The sequence below is a fragment of the Drosophila ananassae genome, assembly GCF_017639315.1.
Source record: "Drosophila ananassae strain 14024-0371.13 chromosome 4 unlocalized genomic scaffold, ASM1763931v2 tig00000071, whole genome shotgun sequence".
Classification (NCBI taxonomy): domain Eukaryota; kingdom Metazoa; phylum Arthropoda; class Insecta; order Diptera; family Drosophilidae; genus Drosophila; species Drosophila ananassae.
The window spans coordinates 612,179-638,144 of NW_025319041.1; the positions used below are offsets into that span (position 1 = coordinate 612,179).

General features: G+C 34.5%; 1 protein-coding gene across 6 annotated transcripts in view; it reads right to left on the minus strand.

Annotated features, from left to right (window-relative positions):
• Positions 1–20,498, minus strand: part of LOC6503319 (paired box protein Pax-8) — a 61,424-nt gene extending 40,926 nt beyond the window's left edge. For 3 of the 6 annotated variants that reach the window (XM_044717805.1, XM_044717806.1, XM_032456086.2), the window contains exons 1-6: positions 20,151–20,497; positions 18,224–18,540; positions 17,579–17,713; positions 17,478–17,516; positions 7,647–7,812; positions 5,467–5,664 (exon numbers count right to left, since the gene is read on the minus strand). In XM_044717805.1, the coding sequence (XP_044573740.1) occupies positions 5,467–5,664; positions 7,647–7,812; positions 17,478–17,516; positions 17,579–17,713; positions 18,224–18,524 (839 nt within the window). In that variant the 5' untranslated portion in view covers positions 18,525–18,540; positions 20,151–20,497. Of the gene's footprint in view, positions 1–5,466; positions 5,665–7,646; positions 7,813–12,450; positions 13,143–17,477; positions 17,517–17,578; positions 17,714–18,223; positions 18,541–20,150 lie in introns of those variants that run through there. The other 3 variants (XM_032456084.2, XM_032456085.2, XM_044717807.1) reach the window with 3 other exon arrangements.
• Between the last annotated feature and the right edge of the window lie 5,468 nt (positions 20,499–25,966).

A 25,966-nucleotide genomic window follows, 5' to 3' on the forward strand; every position in this document is an offset into this window, starting at 1 on the left:
CGATCGGAAATGGAACAATCTTAACTGCAAGGGTATATCAAGTTCGGCTCCGCCCGAAGTTAGCTTTCCTTTCTTGTTTTTTTTAATATCGCAATCTCAATGTAAAATTTTATATTTATTCTTTCTTTTAAATGGAGATTTGATAATAATAGAGATTGATTGATACATACAACATTAGAGTCATATGATTGTCAGTCGCAAACTACGCGCGATTCCTTGATAGCTTAAAGGCTTGCATGCTGGTCCATTAAACAAAAGCACGGAGGTTCGAGTCCCAGTCCAGACGAAAGTAAGTAAAATTATATAATAGTACAATGTAGTTAGTTTGTTTATAATATTTGTAAAATGTTTCTTAACATTTAAACTTTTTTTACAATTAAAAAAAAAATAAACACATTAAATCATTGGTGTGGTGGGTTTGTGGAGATTTTTTTTTCAAAATTTCTTCCCAGGGATTTTTTGCAACAATGATCAAAGAGTTCTTTGAGGAGTTCTTTGCAAAAAATACCTTCCCCAGCATTTCTTTGCAGGAATTCCTGGGGAAATTCCCTAACCAGTTAGGGAGAAAATTCCCCATGTCACCGATGCATAGGACATCCCACACAAAAATTCGTTAACGAATTTCATATACTAGCACTGGGGAATTCCTCATGTATGTATGGTGAGCAGGTAATAGAGAGTTCCACAAGGAACTCCTCAACACTGGTACTGCAGGGTATATTTGATGGGGAATATTTTTTTTGAGCTTGTGCATGTACATATGTGTGCAATATTCAAATTCAAAATATGAAGTAAATTTTTTAAACTTGTACTTATTTAAATAAAGAAAATGGAAAGTTTGGTGGAGGAATTTTTAGAGGATATATACAAATTTTTATTCTGATTCCCATATTGATTTCCAGTATTTTTTAAAGCTCGGATTTTAGAGAGAGCTATCCGATTGATTGGCTCCCATGATACCCAAGCATATCCAGATTGTGTCAAAATTTTTTCACGCTCCCTTTCACCTAATTTATAACTACAAAACAAAACTTAGCAAAATCGGAAATTAATATTAATTTTTAAATAAACAAGAATGGAAAGGTAACTGCGGGCGGAGCCGTAGTTGATATACCCTGATATACCAGTTATGTAGCAGCTTAAATAATTATATATATATCGGATCGTATAGTCTAATAAAAATTTTTAAAACAACCCCAAGCATCTTTAAAAATAGCAAGGTTGTGCCATTTCCGATCGTTCAGTTACACGGCAGCTAAAGGATATCGGCCGATCCTTACAAAATTTTGTAGATAAGATAAGGCCAAATAAAACATGTGTGTAACGTCCCACCCCTCTATAGCTGTTATATGACAGCTATAGGATATAGTCGACCGATCCCGGCCATTCCGACTTATATACTGCCTGCAAACAAAAGAAGAATGTGTGCAAAGTTTCAACTCGATAGCTCTAAAACTGAGAGACTAGTTTGCGTAGAAACAGACAGACAGACAGACAGTCAGTCAAAAAGACGGACAGGCGGACATGCTCATATGGACTCAGGAAGTGATCCTGATCAAGAATATATTTACTTTATATGGTCGAAGGTCTCCTTCACTGTGTTGCACACTTTTTACCAAAATTATAATACCCTCTGCAAGGGCATAAAAATAGGGATTTTCTAAGCGAAAAAAATAAAAATCAAAATGATCAATATTTGCGATTTTTATTGTTTTGTGCAAAAATATCACTTAATTCATGATTAATTCTCGATCATTCCTCCAAACTATTAATAATTATTAGTCGCTTAATAATTTAATAATTTTCTTTATATACGAGGTGTGTTCAAAACACCGTCTGTCCGTCTGTCTGTCTGTCTGTCTGTTTCTACGCAAACTAGTCTCTCAGTTTTGAAGCTTCGGTTGAAACTTTGCACACACCCTTCTTTCTGTTGCAGGCAGTACATAAGTCGGAACGGCCGGTTTCGGCCGACTATATCCTATAGCTGCCATATAACTGATTGATCGGAAATGCCATAACTTCGTTGTTTTTTAAGATAGAGGATTGGGACTTTCCACACATGTTATATTTGATCAACATATCTTATGTACAATTTCATAAGGATCGGCCGACTATATCCTATAGCTGTCATACAACGATCGGAATTGGCATAACTTTGGTGTTTTTTAAGTTAGAAAGATGGGACTTGGTACAGATTCTATTTAGTATCTGATTTGCCAAATTTCATAAGGATCGGCCGCCTATATACGATCCGCTATATATCTAATAATATAAGATGCGTGGCGCCACCTAGCGGACTGCGACTCAACTGCAAGGGTATATAAACTTCGGCTCCGCCCGAAGTAAGCTTTCCTTTCTTGTTTTGTTTTGTTATGTTGGTACACTCTTCCCTAACATCTGTACCAAGTTTCAATGGAATCCCCTCTTTTGTTTGGTTGTTAGAGGCGTAAAGGTTACAGGTCGCTATTTTTGACCAAAAGAACCGTCACATGAGCTCAAGAGCTGTAGAATAACGTCAACGACGACCCAGATTTACTCAAAAGGGTCATAACTGGTGACAAATCATGGGTATATGGTTATGATATCGAAACCAAAGCCCAATCGTCCCAATGGAAGAGCCCAGGTGAGCCAAGACCGAAAAAAGCACGCCAAGTTCGATCAAATTTCAAAGCTTTGATCACTGTTTTCTTCGATTACCATGGCGTGGTGCAGCAGGAGTTCTTACCATATGGTCGTACGGTCAATAATCACTATTATCTGGAAGTTATGCGCCGTTTGCGAGAAGCAATACGAAAGAAACGTCCAGAATTGTGGAAAAACAATTCATGGCTTTTGCATCACGATAATGCCCCTGCTCACTCATCTTTGCTTGTGAGAGATTTTCTGCCCAAAAACAACACCACAATAATGCCTCAGCCACCATATTCACCGGATTTGGCCCCATGTGACTTTTTCTTGTTCCCAAAACTGAAGCGACCTATGAAAGGACGGAGATTTGCAACGATTGAAGAGATAAAGACCGAAAAGTGCTTATGGGAAGTGCTTTGAGGATTGGAAAAACCGTTGACATAAGTGTATTGTATCTGAGGGGGATTACTTTGAAGGGGACAACATAAATATTGATAAATAAATTAATAGTTTTTCTTGAATATACAAAGTCACCTTACTTTTCGAACCCACCTCGTATATTTCACTCTTGAAAACACGTCGATTTGTATGTAAACTATCCTGATCCGACATTCGTTCTGAAGGATTTCCTGAAATACCATTTTTACTGCATTTCCGAATCCACAAAATGGTCTTGTTCGTCCATCTGCGTGTCTGTTTGATTTATTGAACTACAATTTTGAAAAAAATTGTGGAGGTTTTTTACTGAAATGTGAGACGCCCATTCAATAGACGTCCTTTCTTGTTTAAGTTAGAAGGATGGTATTTTCTATGTATTACAAGCTTATGCGATCTACCGACTTAATCCTATAAATGCTGATATATCTTATAATATAAACTGAAACTTAACTGCAAGGTCAAATTTTTAGTGATCTATTAGAAACGTTGAATTATTAACGAAAATATAAACTTAAAAAAATTTATAGTTTTTAAGATAACTTATGTACGAATCGCTGGAATCATAGGACTTTAGCTTATTTATATATTTTTATTTAAGTCATTTTTTAAATAAAATTAATAAACCACTCGGATCGATACACTATTCTTGAAATGTTTGTTCTTGAAAAATATTCAAAACAAAAAACATTACTTTAACTCCCGGAGTCGCCTGAAAAATCGATCTGACCGATTCGACTGAGTTTAGTTTTATAGATACAAATTAGCTACAGTTCCTTCCTGTACTAGCGCTACAGAAATATGTTATTTGTGGGGCGGTATGTGTCGTGGCACAAATTTTAAAACAACATGAACTGCATTAAGGGAGCCTATATGCTTAATCTTATAGCTATATATGGAAAGGTCAACAAACGGAAAAAATATGTTATACACATTTTTGTGGTGAAAATACGTAATATAGATATACAAAATTACACACATAAAATATTCTAATTCGTCGCGTTCAAGATCAATCAGTTACAAAATTACACACTTAAAATATTCTAATTCGTCACGTTTAAGAGAAAAAATATATCATAGACACGTGCAATGTAACTTACATGTCCGTCAGTCGGTCTATCTGTATATGTTTCTACGCGAATTAGTCTGGCAGTTTTAAAGCAATTGGATAAAAACTTATCACACATCCTTCGTTCCTTTGCAAGGAGACGGAAGAATATGAGACGGAACGGCCGGTATCGGTTGAATATACCCTTGAACTCACATATAACTGAACGATCGAAAATGACACAACCTTGGTGTTTTTGATCTTTAAAAATCTCAAGGCTGTGTCAATTCCAATCGTTCAGTTACATAGCAGCTATAGGATATAGCCGGCCGATCGTTATGATTTGGCAGATATGATAACTTTGTCCACCAAGACCCATTTTTCTAACTTAAAAAACACGAAAGTTATGGCATTTCCGATCAATCAGTTATATGACAGCTATAAGATATAGACGACCGATCTCTTTCCGACTTATATGCTGCCTGCAAATAAAAGGAGGATGTGTGCCAAGTTTCCAGCCGACAGCTTTAAAACTGAGAGACTACTTTGCGTAGAAACAGACAGACAGACGGACGGATAGACAGACGGACATGCTTACATCTACTCAAGAGGTGATCCTGATCATGAATATATATACTCATGAATACATTCATGAATATATTATACTTTATATATACTCCTTTACAGCGTTCAACAGATTTAATGAAAAAGACAAATTCTGTTGACAAATCAAAGCAACATACATCGTCAAAAATAAATTATATCATTTGTAGCGACGAATGAAATAAAATAGCTTTGACGATTTTAATTGATCCCCGAAAAAAGAAATGGACAGACTGGCATGGCAAAGTGGACTATAATGGTAATCATAGAGAAGAGTAAATACGTTCAAAGTATATAAATAATACATGTTGACTGCTCAGCTTTGGTCTCAGCTGTAAATCCTCTTGCAAGGGTGTAAAAATTCGGGCTTCTAAAATAAATTACGGTTAAAAAGGAAGTGCGCAAATAACAGCCATGTGTTGACAACATAACAGCCACGTGGCATGGGCAAGAGACTGTGATGATGTTGTCGGTCATAAAGCCGCACCGGATGCCTGAGAGAAAAGTGGCTTTTGTTGTGGTCGCGTGTCAAGCACAGCGCCACAATTATAAACGCTAAAAACTACTTAGATATTTTTATTAGCTGAAAGGTTAGGATTTAATTCGCAGTCAAGACAATATCCGATTGAGGTATACGGAGAAGTTAACTCGGAAGCGTGCATGACAGCAAACAAACAGCAACAGCAAGTTCAGAAATTGAGGTTGAGGATATACAAGCATTCGTTAACTACTTTCAATAGCTCTTATCTTACCGGTTTATCGAAGAAACACTGGGTACATTATCCTGGGTGCATATAGTTTCCGCCAAAAGCCGATCACGTATTTCCCATGCAAACATAGTAGGGTTTTCCCGTTTATAGTTGGCAATAGCATCAACCACTGGGGGAGTGGCCACTTTTGGTTTGGAGCCGCCAATAACCCCAGCCTTAAAACTACCAGTCTCATAATACCTAAAATTAATTTAAACATAATATATTTTGAGAAAAATATGTTTATTAAAGAAGAAAATGTTTATTAAAATGAAATAAATTAATTAATACATACAGTACATTTCAAGGTTCGTTTTGACACAATCAAAGATAACTTACCATGCATTAAGCTTGATTGGATTTTATTATGCTTACAGAAGCATAGTAAACCCCGGAAAAATTTCATACCTCGTGTTCATTCGAACCGCCTACATACTGGCACTTGTCTTTTATTCAGTCGGCTTTGAAACGTATGTCTGATAGCGACCTGGTAGTGACTTTAAATGACTTCAATCAGAATTCACTTGGTCAAGTATTAAAATCTCACCATCTTTATCCTATCTATACACACCCAGATTTAACTGGGAGCAGGGCCAAATTAACCACGTTACTCTTTCGGGTAGGGGGTATTACAGAGGGTAGAGGGTATTACAATTTTGATCGATCGGGATATAAATTTTGCACATATCCTTCTTACTTCTGCACGCAGTATATAAGGTAAACGGGATCGGGATAACTTGAGTGTTTTAAGTTGAAAAGGGACTCTTTATTTCGGAAAAACTAATCCGATTGAAGGATCTTATAGCTACCATATAACTGAATGCACAACCTTGATGGCACAACCTTGATGGCACAACCTTGATGGCACAACCTTGATGGCACAACCTTGCTATTTTTAAAGATGCTTGAGGCTATTAGGTTTTGTAAATATCTTTTTCACTTCCTTTAAGATTCACATCACAAGTTTTTTACACATTAAAAATAAAACAAGAAAGGAAAGCTAACTTCGGGCGGAGCTGAAGTTTATATACCCTTGCAGTTAGGTAGCAGCTTATATAACACTGTGCGACAAAAAAAAAAAAAAGAAATACACTTGGGAAACGAGATAGTGTAGGTTGTTAATCTGGTCGAAGAGAATTCAAAAATATTTTTTTTATATTTTTGGAACCCTCCAATTTTTATTTATTTAAAAAAACCCGTTTTTCGGGACTTTTTTGCGCTTAAAAATTCCTGAACGCGTTTTATTCAACCGATTTCAAAATTTTTGGGTGTTTTTCAATAGTTAAATGTTGTAGCTTTTGAAAAAAAAAATATATCTTCGATTTTGTTGAACAAAAAGGACAAAATTTTTAAACCTGAAACTGAAGTTTTTGACTTTTATTCGTGTTTTTCGGATTTTGATGCCAGTTTTTCGGTACAACTTACAAAAATGGGAGGGTTCCAAAAATATAAAAAAAATATTTTTGAGTTCTCTTCGACCAGATTAACAACCTACACTATCTCGATTCACAAGTGTTTTTTCACTGTCGCACCGTGTAATTATATATATATCAGATCGTGTATAGCTGACCGATCCTTATAAGAATTTCATCATGGAATCAATTTTCTAATAATAATGTTGGAAACAGCCCCAAGCATCTTTAAAAATAGCAAGGTTGTGTTATTCCGATCGCTCAGTTTCATGGTAGCTATAGGATATAGACTAACCTTATGAAATTTGGCAAATCGAATAATTGTCCCCAAAATGGACCCAAAATCTGTACCAAGTCCCATTCTAACTTAAAAACACCAAAGTTATGCCCATTTCGATCTTTCTATGACAGATAGACGGCCGATCCTTATGCAATTTTGTTGATAAGATTTTTGTAACAAATATAACATGTGTCCCAACCCTCTAACATAAAAAACACCAAAGTTATGGCATTTCCGATCAATCAGTTATATGGTAGCTATAGAATATAGTCGACCAACCCCGGCCGTTCGGTCGGGTCAGGCTTATTTCTACTCAGGAGGTGAGCCTGATTAAGAATATATATACTAAATAAAGTATACTTTACTGCGTTGCAAACTTTTGACCAAAATTATAATACCCTCTGCATAATTTCAAACATATGACTAATATAAGGCTTATAGGTAATTTTATTAGGAAGCATTATTGTATTTTTGCATTGTTTTATAATTACCTTGATAAGATTTTAGATACACAGCCGTGACTCACACGCAATTGCCGTGATATATCACACGGTCGGACGCCATTATGAGCTAGTTCCACAATGCGCTGTCGAACGACATCAGGTAAAGGGCGCCCGTTGACAAAAACTCCCCCCAGCTGATTAACTCCGCCGTGACCTGTAAAAAAATTATAATTTTTATTCCATCAATAAAGAACATAGAACGGCTAATTTGAGTTAAAATATATAACAATAATTAATTACTATAATACCTAATACTGACATTTAATCCAGGCTATGGTCAAGTTTCCTGAGTATAGGATACGCGGTACTCCGATTTGGCTGAATTTTCTTCACAAAAACACAAAACGGACCACTTTTAGAAGAGTTAAACTTTTTATGCTGTTTCCCTATAGGATTGATTTATATCCTTGCAGAGAGTATTATAATTTTGGTCAAAAGTGTGCAACGCAGTGAAGGAGACATTTTCGACCCTACAAAGTATATACATTCTTGATCAGGATCATCGCCCAAGTCAATGTAAGCATGTCTGCCCATCTTTCTGTCTATTTCTACGCGAACCAGCGTCTCAGTTTCCAAGCTATCGACTTCAAGTTTTGCACACATTATTCATTCCATTATACTCGATTATTATTTAGTCAATCATTGTTTGTGTCCAGTTATCAGTTTACAAGATATAATATATTGGTGTATTATTTGGTGCAACAGTATTAATCCGCTCGAAGTAAGCTTTCCTTTCTTGTAATGGTTTTTTTATACCCATGGACGGTATATTAAATGTGTCCAGATGTTTGTAATGTATTGAAGGAATCATTTCTGAACCTCCCGATGAGGATGAAGAGTAGATAAAAAAAGAAAGTGAAGCTATCTTCGGGCAGAGCCGAAGTTGATATACACTTGTTAAGAAGCAGCTACATAGTAGACCAATCCTTATAAGAAATTCACTATTAAATTATTTTAAAAAATATTTGGAAAAAGCCCCAAGCGTCTTTAAAAATACCAAGGTATCTATAGGATATAGTCAGCCAGCCGATCCTTATAACATTAGCTTTCAAGACATTAGCTTTTCAGATTATTTTGTAAAAACTAAATCTGTATAAAGTCCAAATCTTCTACCTAGGTTGAACAACAATAAACTTATGCCATTTCCGATCATTCAGTTAAATGACAGCGATGGAATATAGTCGACCGATCCCGGCCGTTCCAAAATATAAATATGAACAGAACAATATGTATAAAGGTTGGACAAACACACGGACATCCTTATGTCGACTCAGGAGGTAATCCTGATCAAGAGTATCTATTTCAAAGTTAACGAATTAAGCTTTCGTTAAAAAATTAAAAAAACTTTGTTAATTAAAAAATTCATAACTTTATAATCAAGAATTTGATATTATATTATGATATTATATGATATTATATATTCGATATTAAAACTTTTGATTCCGATTGATTGAGGCTTACAACGTGATTTTTTGCAGAATACAAATGGACCCGCCTAATATACATACTACATAGTAGTATTTATATACCATACAAGTACCACACATTTGGACGAAACAGCATATTTATTTAAGCAACACATCGGAGCAATTAAAACAATTATAATGATGAACATGCTGCCAGAGAATAAATCTGTTTTTTAGATCATTTAAAATTGTCCTTTTTTAAAACAATCATTTTACTTTATTAAAATAAATTAAATTGATGACATAACTGATCAAACTTTCTTTTCTGCTCATTGAAAAAAAAGGCTGTGTGCAAAGTTTCAAGCCGAAAGCTGTAATACTGAGAGGCTAGTTTGCATAGAAAAAGACAGACAGACGGACAGACGGATATGCTTATATCGATTCAGGGAGTGATCCTGATCAAGAATATATATACTTTATAGGGTCGGAGATGTTGCCTTAACTGCGTTGCACTCTTTAGACCAAAATTATAAATCCCTCTGCAACGGTTTAAAAACACACTTTGGAACTCAACTTCGTATTTCACACACGCATGCCCCACCCAAAATATCTGATATCATTTTTGGACACATCAATTGCACATTAAACCATATTTTACACGGCACGATTTTGTTATAAATTTGAGGTAGAAATCGACGCGTATTCAAGAGTAGAATCTGATAAATTAAGATATTTTGTCTGCTTACTCCAATTTTCTCTTTAGCGCAAGTTGAAATATTTAACATTTTATCACTGCCACTTTAATTGCTCTCAAACTTTACGACATTACAATGGTGGACAAAAATATTTTGACATTAAAAAAGTTACACATTTTTCTGTGATTAAATGTTTTTTATTTATCAAAAGTCAATGAAAAAAATATATTTATATACAACAGTAGAGTAGATCATAATATAGGGGAAAAAAATTCATTTCATATTAAGGTTTACAAAATAAAAATAAAAATTCAAAATTGTGAGTGGACAAAAGTATTTTGACAATATTATGTATCTTAGTAAATCTAATAAATTTAAAAAAGTTATCAAAATTTAAAGTATTGTTAATGAAAAATATAGCCCCCTTTGACGTCTATTACCTTTTGTAAACGTCCAGGAAGCGATTTTACTAAATTTTGAAGTGTTTCTAGAGAAATATCCTTCCAAAGTTCTTCAACCTCAGCAATTGTCTCTTCGCGCGTTCTTGTTAGATTGGAACATCTTTTACACTTTATATAAGCCCACACATTTTCGATTATGTTCAAATCGGGACTCTGGGGTGGCCAATCTAATAAATTGACGTCCAAATCCCTTAAGAAATTCATAATCATTGCGGCTTTGTGACAAGGAGCATTATCCTGTTGCAGGATAAAGTGATCATTTAGGACATGTAAATACTGTCCTTTATTCATTGTGCCTTCAATGGGTATCAAATCGCCGATCCCGTTAAAACACACACATCCCCAAAACATAACAGACCCTCCACCATGTGGAATGCGTTGGCATACAGGTCTTAGTTTTGAACGTGTGTTTTTGGGTAATCTACAAAATATTTTATTTTTCGACCCATGGTACTCAAATGTACTTTCATCAGTCCACAAAATTTGTTCCCAAAAAGATTGAGGTTTGTGAACAAATGTTTTAGCAAATGATAAACGCGATAGTAGAAATACGCGATAGTACATTGGTTCATGCTATGTCAAAATATTTTTGGCCACCATAGTAGTTTATAATCTTTTCCTACCGCTCCAAAAATTGCACATTTCTATAGCGCCAGTTGTAAAAGTTATGAAACCAAACTATTTATTCAGCTAACTTCGGGCGGAAACGAAGTTTATATACCCTTGCAGTTAAGTATCAAGTTATATTATTAGATATATATTGGATCGTTCAGATATATGGCAGGTATAGGATATAGTCTGCCGTTCCTTATAAAATTTAGCATATCGGATTAGATGGCCCAAAATGGAACCCGTACTCCCATCTTTTTAACTTAAACAAGAAATGAAAGCTAACTTCGGGCGGAGCCGAAGTTTATAAACACTTGCAGTTAGGTAGCAGCTTAAATTATTATATATGTATATATCGGATCGGGTATAGTTGGCCGATTTTTGTTGGATTTTCTCCATCGAATTAAGTTTCTAATAAAAATGTTGGAAAAAGCCCCAAGCATCCTTGTCAGAATTTCAGCATCGAATCAAGTTTCTAATAAAAATGTTGGAAAAAGCCCCAAGCATCTTTAAAAATAGCAAGGTCGTGTTATTTCCGATCGTTGGTCGACCGATCCTTATGAAATTTATCAAATCAGATTATTTTGCCAAATCCAATCTTTCTAACTTAAAAAACAGCCAAAGTTAGGCCAATTCTGGTCGTTCTATGACAGCTATAGGATATATTCGGCCGATCCATAAGAAATTTTTTAGATAAGATAATTTGGCCAAATATAACATGTGGCCAACCCTCATACTTAAAAAACACCAAACTTATGGCATTTCCGATCAATCAGTTATATGGCAGCTATAGGATATAGTCGACCGATTACGGCCGTTCCGATTTAAATACTGCCTGCAAACAAAAGAAAGATGTGTGCAAAATTTCAACTCTTTAGCTTTAAAACTTAGAGACTAGTTTGCGTAGTAACATACAGTCAGGTGTAGAAACAGACAGACAAACTGAGGGACATACTCATATCGACTCACAAGGAGATCCTGATGAAGAATATATATACTTTATGGGGTCGGAGATGTTTCCTTTACTGTGTTGCACACTTTTGACCCAAATTAGAATACCCTCTGCAAGTGTATAGATGCAAATTTCTGCTTAATCGACCGATTTTTAGAGGAGTTATAAACATTTATATTCTGATTTTCATATTTTCTTGCACTATTGTTTTAATGTGCCGATCTGAAAGAATATTTGAACATTTTTGTGTAAATTTTGTTTCAAAAATTTGGCCATGCCTCCTCGCGTCTAAAAATAAAATCTTGTAGCGCCAGCTCAGAAAATTCATCAACATTTGTTATTTTGCTTCCCTACTCGATTGTTTAAGTTGTTTATTCCAAAACATATAAGAAACATAGCTATCCTATTTTGGAGGTAGACTCCTATCCTCAAACTTTGCACGCATCTTTCCTGCACGGCTATGGCGACTGGGTATCGTACAGTCGAGAGGATAGGTTCATGTTTTTTATATTTCAACAGATATCATAGTTTGTTAAGCAGTAGTTAGTAAGCACTAAAATTGTGAAAATAACTCAATCTATAAATTAATCTATTATAAACTCGTAAATTTTGTTGTTTTAAAGTTTGGTCCATAAAAAATAAATTTTTATACAAAAATCATTATATTACATGTATAATATTCCATCATATTCTGATTGTAGCGGTAGGCTGTAGATAGGTCCATTTTAATTCACTTAATATTGATAGAGAGCACTAAATATTCACTAACTCGAACAACAATCAGAAGAAACACAACCGCTGCTTATTATTAACGTATGGCACCATGTTATTGGAACATGGCAAAGAGTTATCTTGAATGTCCGTTCATGGGGTAAGCCATCACTGCAAACGTGACATAAGTATCGCACCGCAACCGCAACCGTAACGGTAAACCGAATCTGTAATCGATGCTAGTACAGCAAGGAGTATTATAGCTGCAGCTATGTTCTGATTGACTTTCCAGAGAAAGTAACTTGCTTTCGGAGAACTAAAGTATAAATTTTGCGACTCTGCTTCTTTGCATATATTAAGCATGGACCGTGAACTCGCGCCACTCTTGCTCAGTTGCTTGTGTTTCTTGCTCAAAAATGTCACTATTTTTCCTTTTATTATTTAAAAAATTATTTTCTCTTTCTTTTTTTTTCGCCGTAAAATATTGCTAACCATTTTTTTGGACTCTTTACTGTTAGCCGTAGAGATTCTGCGCACGGTTTCCTTATTCTTATCTACCTTTACTATTCTATTTATTCCTATCTCTGCTCAGTGTGGAAGGACGCGGGCGTTTAAATGTCCTTGGATGTGCTTCGTCCTTTTTGCACACTGCACCACCACCATACCGCCTATAACAGTTGACATCGATTGGGACCACTGGTTATCATTATACTTGAAGAACAGCCAATGAAGAAAAGTCCTGCAGTTCAGCGACGTTGCATCGCAGCAACTGAAAATGCTCGGGGGGTGCGATTCTGGTGACCAATCCCATGCTGAGTGGGGGTGGGGTCTTACAATATCCATCTTAAACTTTGGGGGTCAAAAAATCAGTTTCTAATCTAAGTTTCTTATCTAAATTTACGAATGGGATTCTCTTAGTTAAAAAAAAATTACATTTTGTATATCTTTTTTGTTATGTATGTAATTTTTTCCCCTATTTCTTCTTAACATACCAATAAATAATTTTTACATTGGAGGGGCGGCTCATTTTCCAATCCACCAATAGCCACAAAGGAGGCAAGGCAGTCTGAATTGGCACCAATCACGTCTAACCTCTTTGCTTGCCGCTCATGGACTTCGCCTGAGTGTTTGGCATCTCTTTCACACACTGGAACCTGATGTTGATTCATCAAGCATTTCGGAACTTTATATTAAAATTTAAAAGGAAGTTAAATAACAAAATATGTTTATTAAAAATAATTTTTTAAAAGTTAATAAATAATATAAAATTAGGGTATTTACATATATGTATATACTATGAATATTTATATTATTACGAAAGGATTGTAGTTGCCACAGGTACATACAAAAATATGTGTGTATTTTTAGCAGCTTCCAAATATAGGTGATCGACCCCGGCTAAATTAGCTCAAATAATCGAATAATTTATCGTCCAAAAATGTTATTAAGCTACAAAACGGCACTATTTTTGTGATCGGAATGGGGAGTGGAAAATTTTGAAACAAGCTTGATTTACGTTGAAAATATTATAGCCTTTTGGCTTGTGCTCTCCATGTTTCATGCATTCATAAAGGCATACGGGCATGGCTAGATCGATTCGGCTGCTGTTCCTGCTTATACCGATCAAGAATATATGTATGTAATATATTAGCATTAATAAATTATACCCTTTTTATTATGCTCTTTGAGTACCGGGTATAAAAGGTAACCAAACATTATTGTAGAAATGAAAATACTACGAATTAAGGAAGTGTCATTTTACCTGCTTTCTAAAGACATCAGAACTTAAGTACACGGCTGAGAAATAATAACTCGACTTTGCTTTTGCAGAGCCCTGTATTAAACATGAACGGAACGCTAGTTTCGGGCGGAGCCGATGTTGATATACCCTTGCAGTTATGTAGCAGCTCATATAATTATATATATATCCGATCGTACATAGTTGGCCGATCGTTATAAGAATTACTATCAAATAAATTTTCTAATAAACATTTTGGAAACAGCCTCAAGCATCTTTTTAAATTGCAAGGTTGTGCCATTTCTCATTGTTAAGTTACTTGGCAGCTATGGGATATAGTCGGCCGATCCTTATGAAATTTGGCAGATCGGATAAGGTTGCCCATCCGTATGGAATCCGTAGAAAGTCCCATCCTTCTAACTTTAAAAGCACAACAGGTTTGTCATTTTCGATTAATCAGCTACGTATGGCAGCTATAGGCAGCTATAGGATATAGTCGACCGAACCCAGCCGTTCCAACCTTTATACTGCCTGCAAATAAAAGAAGGATGTGTGCATAGTTTCAAGTCGATATCTTTAAAACTGACAGGCTTGCGTAGAAACAGACAGACAGACTGCCATGCAAAGTCTTACGCAGCATGTGGGTCAGTCTGTCTGCCTGTTTCTACGTGAACTAGTCTCTTAGCTTGACCTTTGCACACGTCCTTCTTGCATTTGCACTCAGTATATAAGTCGGAACGGCTCGCAGTCGGATCTTGTGAACCAAATAATTTGATAAACGAATTAAATATATTTTATATATAATATATATATTAGTTAATTAATATATATTAGTAAAAATAAATATACATATATATATATATATATTATATTGTATATATTTTATTTGTTAGATAAATATAAATTATATATATAGATTTTACAAAAATTACCTGTCAATTTCCGTTTTAAATATTCGTTTATAAAATTAATTGGTTCAAATATATGTATGTATATATAAGTTTCTAAATAGCCCGCTTACTATTTCTAAGCGAAAAAAATAAAAATAATGATTATTTTTGATTTTGATTTTTATTAATTTAATTTTTTCGCTAAAAAAAATAATCAATTATTAGGATACGATTTTTAGGTTAGAAGGAGAAGTAGAAGGGAAGGCACTGTTTTCATTATATAACAAATTATATTAAATAAAATTTTCAACAAACATTTATTTTTATAAGATTTTAAAATTTATAAGCATTTTTACTTATAAATTTCACTGTTTTCATTATATAACAAATTATATTAAATAAAATTTTCAACAAACATTTATTTTTATAAGATTTTAAAATTTATAAGCATTTTTACTTACTATATAAAAAAAAATTTAATAAAAAGAACTAATATTCATCCTTTAAATCAATAATTTAATTAATTAAACTGTGCAACGCAGTGAAGAACTTTTTTCCAACCCTATAAACTATATATATTCTGGATCAGGATAATCTCCTGAGTCGATATAAGTCTGACCTGAGTCTGCCCATCTGTCCGTCCGACTATTTCTACGAGAACTAGTCTCTCACTTTAAAAAGCTACCAGCTTCAAATTTTGGACGCACCCTTTTTTCCTTTGCACGCTGTATATAGGTAAGTCGTAATAACCGGGAACTTTTGACTATATCCTATACCTGCCCTATAACTGATTGGTAGGTATTGCCATAACTTTGGATTTTTTTAAGTTAGGAGAATGAGCAAACTGATCCGATCTACCAATTTTCATAAGGATTAGCAGTCAATATCCTATAGCCGTCATAGAACTGAAGTATATATAAATAAACAACCTTATTATTTGTATAAATTCTTCTTTATTTCAGATCGGCCCAAAGTTAGCTTCACTTTCTTTAGTAAATGATTTTAATAGCGAAATTCTCAAAAAAATCGGCGCACTATATCCGATCCTAATATTATAATTATACCCTTGTAGAAGATATTATAATTTAGGGCAAAATTTTGCAACGCTGTATACAAGTCGGAACGACCGGGAGGCAGACTATATCCTATACCTGAATGATCGGAAATGGCACAATCTTGCTATTTTTAAAGATGTTGGGGCTGTTTCCAACATTTTTATTAGAAAACTGATTCGATGGTGCAATTCTCATAAGAATCGGACAACTATACACGATCCGATATATATACATACTAATAATTAAGGCTGTTACCTAACTGCAAGGGTATATCAACTTCGGTCGCCCGAAGTTCAATTCCTAATTGTGTGGTTATTTAATTCAACCTACTAATCCGTCTTACGATACGGTGCTTTTTTATGTGTATCTTATATATATTCTTCTGTTGAAATGTACACCGCAGTGATGTGGATCTGATTCAAAATGTCATTTGGCATGTTACACAATGTAAAGAACGACCACTTGTTTCTCCAGTGACTGTCTCCATTGACCAAAACAAATAAAATAAATTTAAAAAAAAACTGGAAAGTCCGGATAAACTGCATTGTGGTCGAAGTAATTTTTTTCAATTAGGCTCCAAGTTACTTGATACATTTTTTACAAAGCCACAGAAAATTGATCTGACCGGCTAAGGACTGTGAGAGAATCTCACTGAAGTAATGGTTTATTTTGCTGGTTGCATTGGTGATTAGTATTACTAAGCGATCACACCGTAGTTAACATACATCCAATAATAGACGGATTACGTAAACTAAAGTCAACTACTTAATACCCTGCACTCGTATCTCCTTCTATTCGAGAGAGGATGAGTTCCAGAAAAGAGAATGTTACTGAAAATAGTTCCTTACCACGGTTCAAAAAGATACAAATTCAACTAAAAGACATTTTATTTTATTTAAAGGTGTTTAAAACAAAACAAAAATAGTGATCGATTAAAGCTCACTCCATACTCGTTCCCATTCTTAATTAAATACATTACACACAAGTAATGTGATTTGCCGAATTCCATAAGGATCGGCCAACTATATCTTGTTGCTGCCACTGAACGTTCGGAAATGGCACAACCTTGCTATTTTTAAACATGCTTGGGGCTGTTTCCAACATTTTTATTAGATAATTGATTTGATGGTGAAATTCTGATAAGGATCGGCCAACTTTTTACGATCTGATCTATATATATAATATAAGCTGCTACTTAACTGCAAGGGTATATAAACTTCGGCTCCGCCCGAAGTTAGCTTTCCTTTCTTGTTTCACCCTGCAACTACCCAGTTATAAAAAAAATATTTTTTTTTTACTTACCGTCTCCCGAAATACTTCCTTGGGAGCTATGAGAGTCTTCTAAAATGTAAATGTTTTTATTTTTATGGTTGATATTTTAAGAAAATACTTAAGTAACGTACCAGCTGCATTTTGCGTATCGTTCATAGAATTTATCCACTCCTGGCTTTGTGACATAACATTGCCCACTAACGGTGTCGTTGGGACTTCTGACATACCGTTTAATATTATGTTTGAATATGCGTCAAACTTGTTCACTTAAAAAAAATACATATTTTAAAATAAATTTAATTGAACAACACATTTATGAAAAATAACAGGCAGTAATAAATCTTGAAATAAAATTGTGGACTGCAATATGATATAGGTACAACTCATATTTCTTGCAAGCCGAACCAGTATCGAAGGGAAATTAACTTCTATGGTAACTGATCGCATCTGATTAAAGTAAAAGGGAACACGAAGTTTTAAAATCGGGAATAAAGGTCATTGCTCTTGTAGGCTTGCAGAGCTTGGGCTATTGTTCTTGAGTTTCTGCTTGCATCTACGGTCGCTTCTCCACAGTCCTCAACTTAAAACCTTAATACAAACAATAAATATTCCTTTGTTTAATTCTATATCAACTATTCCAAAAAGTATTCTGGTCGTCCTTATCCTAATAATGTTGTTTTTTTTAGCCACAATTACCAAGTACTCATACAATCATATTTTTAATTAGTTTTGTTATGCATTAAAAAAATTTGAAAATTTTTATTAGAATATCGTACCTTTAGTCTTTTCATCCATAGGTGTTGAGGTGTAGATGCTTGTTCGCTGGGTATGATTAATATGCAGATTATCACCTGTCGAAGAATTCTGTAGATTGTGCAATGTCGGCGAAATAGCCGCTAATTGTTGATTTGAAAGGTTGTGGTGTTGCAAATGCTGGCTCGTATTCGTAATCTGTGATTGCTCTTGAGTATGGGTACAGTTAGGACCCAGTGGTTGGTGGATTACATTATGTTGAAGTGGATGTGAAATGGTTCCGAGATCTTCTTGGCTAAGATGTGATGATGTCTCCATATCCATGGTAATTTTCAAACAACTAAAAAAAAAACAATAAAAGACTTAAAAAGAAATCTGTAAAATTTCAGATTTGGTTGAATTTGACTAGATATAAATTGGTTAGTAAAAAACTTGTTTAGGAAAAAGCCGCCGTTGCAAAAATTTTAATCAAATTTTATCGGTATGGGTATTATAGTGCACACGCTCTGAGATCCACGCGTACAGACAAACAGTCGTACATACATTTATATTTGTATACCCTAGCATTCTAGAGGGGTATTCTTATTGTGGTGAAATGTGTGCAACGCAGTGAATGAGACATCTCTGTCTGTCTGTTGGTTTCTACGCAAACTAGTCTCTCAGTTTTAAAGCTATCAAGTTGAAACTCTGCATACATCCTTTTTTTTGTTTGCAGGTAGTATATAAATCGGAACGGTCGGGATCGGTCGACTACATCCTATATCTGCCATATAACTGATTAATCGGAAATGCCATTACTTTGAGGTTTTTAGGGGGTTAGATAGAGGGTTGGATTGGAGGGTTTCCACACTTCATATATTCGGCCAAAATATCTTATGTACAACATTTCATAAGGATCGGCCACTATATCCTATAGCTGTCATAGAACGATCGGAATTGGCATAACTTTGGGGTTTTTTAAGTGAGAAAGATTAGACTTGGTAAAGAGTCCATTTTGGGCAAAGTAATCCAATTTGTCAAATTTTATTAGGATCGGCCGACTATATCCCATACCTGCCATATAACTGAACGATCGAAAATGGCACAACCTTGCTATTTTAAAAGATGCTTGGAGCTGTTTCCAACATTTTTATTAAAAAATTAAATTGATGGTGAAATTCTTATAAGGATCGGACAACTATATATTATATATAAGCAATTTTCCTTGAAAACGTATTTACGTTTCCCGCCCTTTTAGATTTTGTACTTCTGGTACCGATTAACAGCAAGGTGGACGGCAAACCGGCACAAAACAAACGTGCTCGCCAGCGCTCATTCACCTGTTCTTAATTTTTATCATTCTTTTGGGGTTGCCACAGAAGGATCAAACCAGACGTAACTATTTTGGGGTGAGTTAATTCCAAGACATGTGTGGCATTCGCCTGTTTGGTCTATGCCATCTGTCTAACTACTTCTTATATGAATTGCTAAAAATGTTTACCAGTGTCACGTATGACTCCATTGTAATCGATGATTTAAAGATTTTGCCTCTTTTAATTTTCAAATCAATACTCTAAAATTAATTTGAAATAATATAAATTTAAACAAAAAATTGAAGTATCAAGAGCCACCACAAACAAATTTACGTTCGGACAATAACAAGTGAGGTTAGAGATCATTCCCACAGTGGCGTTATTTTTTTTAACATTGTTCTTTTCAAGGTCACCGGTCACTTGTATTCGCATAACAATCGATTCATAAAACACAAGTGGGAAAAAATAAACAAATTTTCCATACTAGGGTCAACAAATTTCTACGAAAACTCAGATGTCTTAGCTTTGACGGTTTACTTATAGAAATTAAGCACTCAAGGTCAGAGACGTGGGATCGAGTTGAACAGTTAAGCCTAAGTTTAACGGGTAAGAAACTTAAACTTATCACTATGTAATAATAAATAAAATATTTTCTTACCTCTTTTTTTTTGTCTTTTTTTTTATGAAGTTTGTTTTTATAACATAAAATATTATTTTATGTTCGTAACATTTAAATTGTACGAAACAAAAAGAAATATTTTTGAAAAACAAATATATAAATATAAGATCACTGTTTTAGTTTTAATGTATATGTTTATATAAATATGTATATCAATATCTCGAATTCTTCAACACATTTGTTTGAGAGCTGTAACGGTTTTAACAAACAGAGAGAGTCCCACCTGTTGCATATAAGTCAACAGAATAGATGAGTTCAGGTGGATCGTGGACCGCACGTCAAGAGATCTCGAGCGAAACTAAATTGTTGTATGGAAATGGACGGCGGAAGCGGCATTTACACCGCTCGACTCAAGCGTCCACTTTCTGTGTGTATGTGTTGCTGGTTGGTTATGTATTTTTTGAGCCGCGCTCAAAAGTTGGTCTAAGATGGCTTTACGGTTGGTCGGTTTTGTTTTCACTCAAACTGGCTGCCGACTAATCGGGACACAAAGTGTGTTGTATGGGTCGTAGGCTGTGCTTAATTCAAAATTCTGGATGGTCCATTTGAAGGATTAACCTTTTTTTATAACTTTGAATCATTTATGATTTAAATACATAAATTAAAAAAAAAAAACAAGGAAGGAAAGCTAACTTCGGGCGGAGCCGAAGTTTATATACCCTTGCAATTGAGTCGCAGTCCGCTAGGTGGCGCCACGCATCTTATATTATTAGATATATAGCGGATAGCATATAGTCCGCCGATCCTTATGAAAATTGGCAAATCAGATTATTTTGTCCAAAATAGAATCTGTACCCCATCTTTCTAACTTAAAAAACACCAAAGTTATGCCAATTTCGATCGTTCTATGACAGCTATAGGATATAATGGGCCAATCCTTATGAAATTTTTGTACACAAGATATTTTGGATATATTTTTCAAATATAACATGCGTGGAAAGTCTCAACCATCTGACATAAAAAACAACAAAGTTATGGCATTTCCGATCAATCGGTTATATGGCAGCTATAGGACATAGTCGACCGATCCCAGCCGTTCCGACTTATGTACTACTTGCAAGGAAAAGAAGGATGTGTGCAAAGTTTCAACTCCATAGCTCCAAAGCTGAGAGACTAGTTTGCGTAGAAACCGACAGACAGACGGACAGACAGACAGACAGACGGACAGACGGACATGCTTATATCGACTCAGGAGGTGATCCTGATCAAGAATATACTTTAGGGGTCGGAGATGTCTCCTTCACTGCGTTGCACACTTTTGACCAAAATTATAATACCCTCTGCAAGGGTATAAAAAAAAATATATATATATGTTATAAATATAAACATACGAAAAATATTTATAGGATATATATATATACATATTACCTATCCTACAAATATTTCTCGTATTTTGTCATACCAATTTACTACCAGTATATACATACATGTGTATGTATATTGTATGCTGTTTTTTTAATGTAAAGCGGAAGTAATGTATGCATTCGATCAACCAACCCCCTTTTTGAAATGTTCATGGAATTTGGATTTGTCTCGTCATATGTCCAACGTTCTACAGGTGGACGCGAGCATTGAAAGTTTCCTATGAATGTATAGAAGGATAAAGATGTATGTAAATTTGTACAAAAATACAAGTATTTATTAAATTAAAAAACTTTATTATTTTTATATATTTAGTTTTAATGAAACCATTCAAAATATATAAAATTTGTTTGGCGCCTAATAAAATTCAAGGCATATGTATATAATTCTGCTTAAAGCAAGAAAGGAAAGCTAACCAAAGTTATGGTACTTCCGATCAGTCAGTTATATGGCAGCTATAGGATATAGTCGACCGATCCCTTCAGTTCCGACTTATATACAGACAAACAGACGGACATGCCCATATCGACTCAGGAGGTGATCCTGATCACGAATATATTACTTTATAGGGACGGAGGGTTATATAGGGTTATACTGCGTTGCGTATAATACCCTCTGCAAGGGTATAAAAAGAATTATTTAAGTACAAAGGAATACCTCGGTATCTTTATGAGTTGGATGCTTATTATCCAAATTGAAAGACTTCAAGAAAAACGGAGCGTGCCACATCCTTCTTTTGTTTGCAGGCAGTATATAAGTCGGAACGGCCGGGATCGGTCGACTATATCCTATCTAACTGAGTGATCGGAAATGCCATAACTTCGGTGTTTTTTTAGATAAAGTGTGATGGGACTTGGAATAGATTCCATTTTGGGCAATTTAATCCGATTTGCAAATTTTATAAGGATCGGCCGAGTATATCCTTTAGCTGCCATATAACTGAACGATCGGAAATGGCACAACCTTGTTTTTTTTTACATATATATGTACGATCCGATAAATATATATCATAATAGAAGCTGCTACCTAACTGCAAGAGCATATCAACGTCAGCTCCGCCCGAAGTTGGCTTTTCTTTTTTTTGTTTTTTTTTTTATATTTATTTATTTAAATATAACATATATATCGGCAGCAATTGATGTACATATGCCGATTTGTATGCATTCTTTTAAAACGGATCAGTTTTCCATACGACCAAAATATACATACATAGATAGTCCTAACCTTCTACTTAAAAAAAACACTAATGGAAGCTAGGTCCTCAACTAATCAACTGAACACCCTACACCCTCAACCTACAAACACTTAAGTTTATTCGTCAAGTTTCATAAGCTTTTTCATCAAGAAATCATAAAATTAATTTATAAAGAGTTTAGTAAGAATATTTGAACTTTTAACTTTTCGCCAAGGAAAGTTGGAAAGAATTATATTTTAATATTGACTGAAATAATCATAATAAACTAGTTATTGACACTTGTTTCCTTCCAAATTTTAAAATAATATACATACATATAGTACGTACATGTACCGGTTTGTAAGTATTTTGTTTATTTCTTACTCCAAGCGACGAAAATGCCTCAACGCCCTCGAAGCCCGCGCCAGATATCGGGAACACCTGTTAAGCAGAAGAGCCCGTAGCGGCTGCGGTAAAAAACTACCCTCCGATCCATTTCATCATATTCTTTCGCGCGTTTCTACTAAGCTGTATATACACACTTGCGACATACATACATAGGTTCAATGATCCCAAATGCTTATCTTAAAAAATATTTTTATTTATAATAATAAAACAAATTTACATAGAACAAATTTTTGATACTTCGCAATAAGTAAAACGCATAAATAACAAAAAAGAATAGCATAATAGTTGATGTCCTTTGGCAGTTGAGTGATATGTTATATGCATGTATGTATTACACGATATGTAACGGATCGGAAATAATATATGCCCGATCCTTATTAGAATAATATGAAAACTATAAGCCGATCCTTATTTAATATTAATTAACGGATAAATTGACCTAAAATATAGGCCAGTAGAACGATTGACTTTTTATAAAGCATATTACAATTACAACCAAATAAACGATGTATTATAATTTTAAGCTTAGTAGATTCAAAGTTTAGTGATTAGATCGAGTTAGAGAAAGTCATTGTAAATGACTTGTAAATGGCTGAACAAAATTAAAAGGTGATCCTAATCAAGCATACATTTTTATATATACATACTCTTTTTTAAAATCAGATGTTTTGTATTTATTGGGTTACACTCAAACCCATTTTTTAACTAAGTTTATATATAATTTAAATTTATAAATGCATGAAGATACACAACAAATTTTTTCTAGAGCATGTACAATAATATTTTGTGTGTATTTGTAATTATCCATTGTGCTTACACTCTATATGAACAATCCGGTATTCATATGTTTTTGGTATGAAATTTGGTATTTCAATCGTGGCTCGTGGCTTTTCACGGTCTACAGGCCAACCGAGACAGCTTTTCTGCCGTTTCTTTTGGTTACTGCTGACTGCTAACTTTAGGTACTGCCAACTGCCTTTATTGTTATGTTTCTGTTATGTTATATACTACTTCATTATACATAGTATAATGACTACTATATACATACATATTTATACTCATTTTTTTCCTCAACAAAGTTATATATCTGATAGTACTATAATATATGCATTTTTATAATATATGATTTTTTGTATTTTAATTTCGAACCGAATTTAATTCGGCGGCTAGTAAACAGATAGTTCTTTTAAATTGTTATCATTTTATAACATACATGTATTTCACTATAAATATTAATACAATTTTAAGCTAACAACCGAAAGAAAAAATAACGTCGCGCGGTGCCAAAGTTGATATGACATTTTACCCATTTTTTGCTACAAATTGATCGGATCAGTTTGCCAAAGCATAATCCATTTATAATCCCATCCTTCTACTTTCAAAAAAAGTCGAAAGTTGTGCCTATCAATCAGTTATACAGCAACTACAGGATATAATCGTCCGATTTTTATGAAATTTAAGATTGAATTATTTTGGCGAAAACAAAACTGGTATGAAGACATAAACTTAAAAAATCTTAAAAATATAATCTTAAAAAATACAACAGGTTTACCATTTTCGATCAATCAGTTATCATATAAATCAAGAAAGGAAACCTAACTTCGGGCGGAGCCGAAGTTGATATACCCTTGCAGTTAGGTAGCAGCTTATATTATTATAAATATATCTGATCGTTTATAGTTTATCCTTTTGAAAGTTTCAACATCAAATCAGTTTTCTACAACAAATTTTGCAAGGTTGTGCCATTTCCGATCGTTCAGTTATATGGCGGCTATAGGATAGTCGGCCGATCCTTATGTACATAAGATATTTTGGCCAAATAAACCATGTGGGAAAACTCCCAAACCTCTAACATAAAAAACACAAAAGTTAAGGCATTTCCGATAAATCAGTTATATGGCAGCTATGAGACATAGTCGACCGATCCCGGCCGTTCCGACTAATATACTGCCTGCAAACAAAAGAAGGATGTGTGCAAAGTTTTAACTCAATAGCTTTAAAACTGAGAGACTAGTTTGCGTAGAAACAGACAGACGGCCAGACGGACAGTCGGAGATGACTCCTTAACTGCGTTGCACACTTTTGATCAAAATTATAATACCCTCTGCAAGGGTATAAAATCCTTTTGATGAGGTAAAATACCGGTGACAAACCGGTACGATGCCATGCCTTATATTACACTGCAAACACTTATATTAAAAAAATTCTATATAAGTGTAAAAAATTTCTCATCAAAAATATTCTTAACCGGCACGTGTCTGACGTATTTTTTGTTCTTCTTGCACATGCCATTTAAGTATATTTTATAAAAATATAAATATAGTAAAATATATTCTTATTAGGCATGTGCCTGATTTTTGGTTGTTTTTCTTGCACGTGCCGAACAAAAATATTTTTTATATGCTATTTTGTACACCTATGTAATAGGGCGGTTCGATTTGTAGGGGGTGAAAAAAATCGCTTAGGCACATATGATTTTTGGATTCTTGGGATCAAAATAAGAAACTTTGATCAAGAGACCATACCTCTAAAATGAATTCTGATGTCCCTCGTTTTAACGTGAAGGAAAAATCTTGTTTTGACCCATTTAGAGTGCCCCAATCGAGTCCAAATGTATGAACGACCCCCACTAACTTTGGAGGGTCGACCCACCCATACCCCCCTTTGGTACCCCCCTGGGGCCGCCAAGGGACGAAAAGGAGGAGAGGCGGTGGGCGGAGCAACAGGTTTTGAGTTACATTTTCATAGCATACTTTTAGGTGCTGTGATTTTGTGATATTTTTGTAAGGGAGAATCCCTCCTGTGGGATCCTAGGGGGGTACCACAAGCATGGGTGGGTCGACCCTCCAAA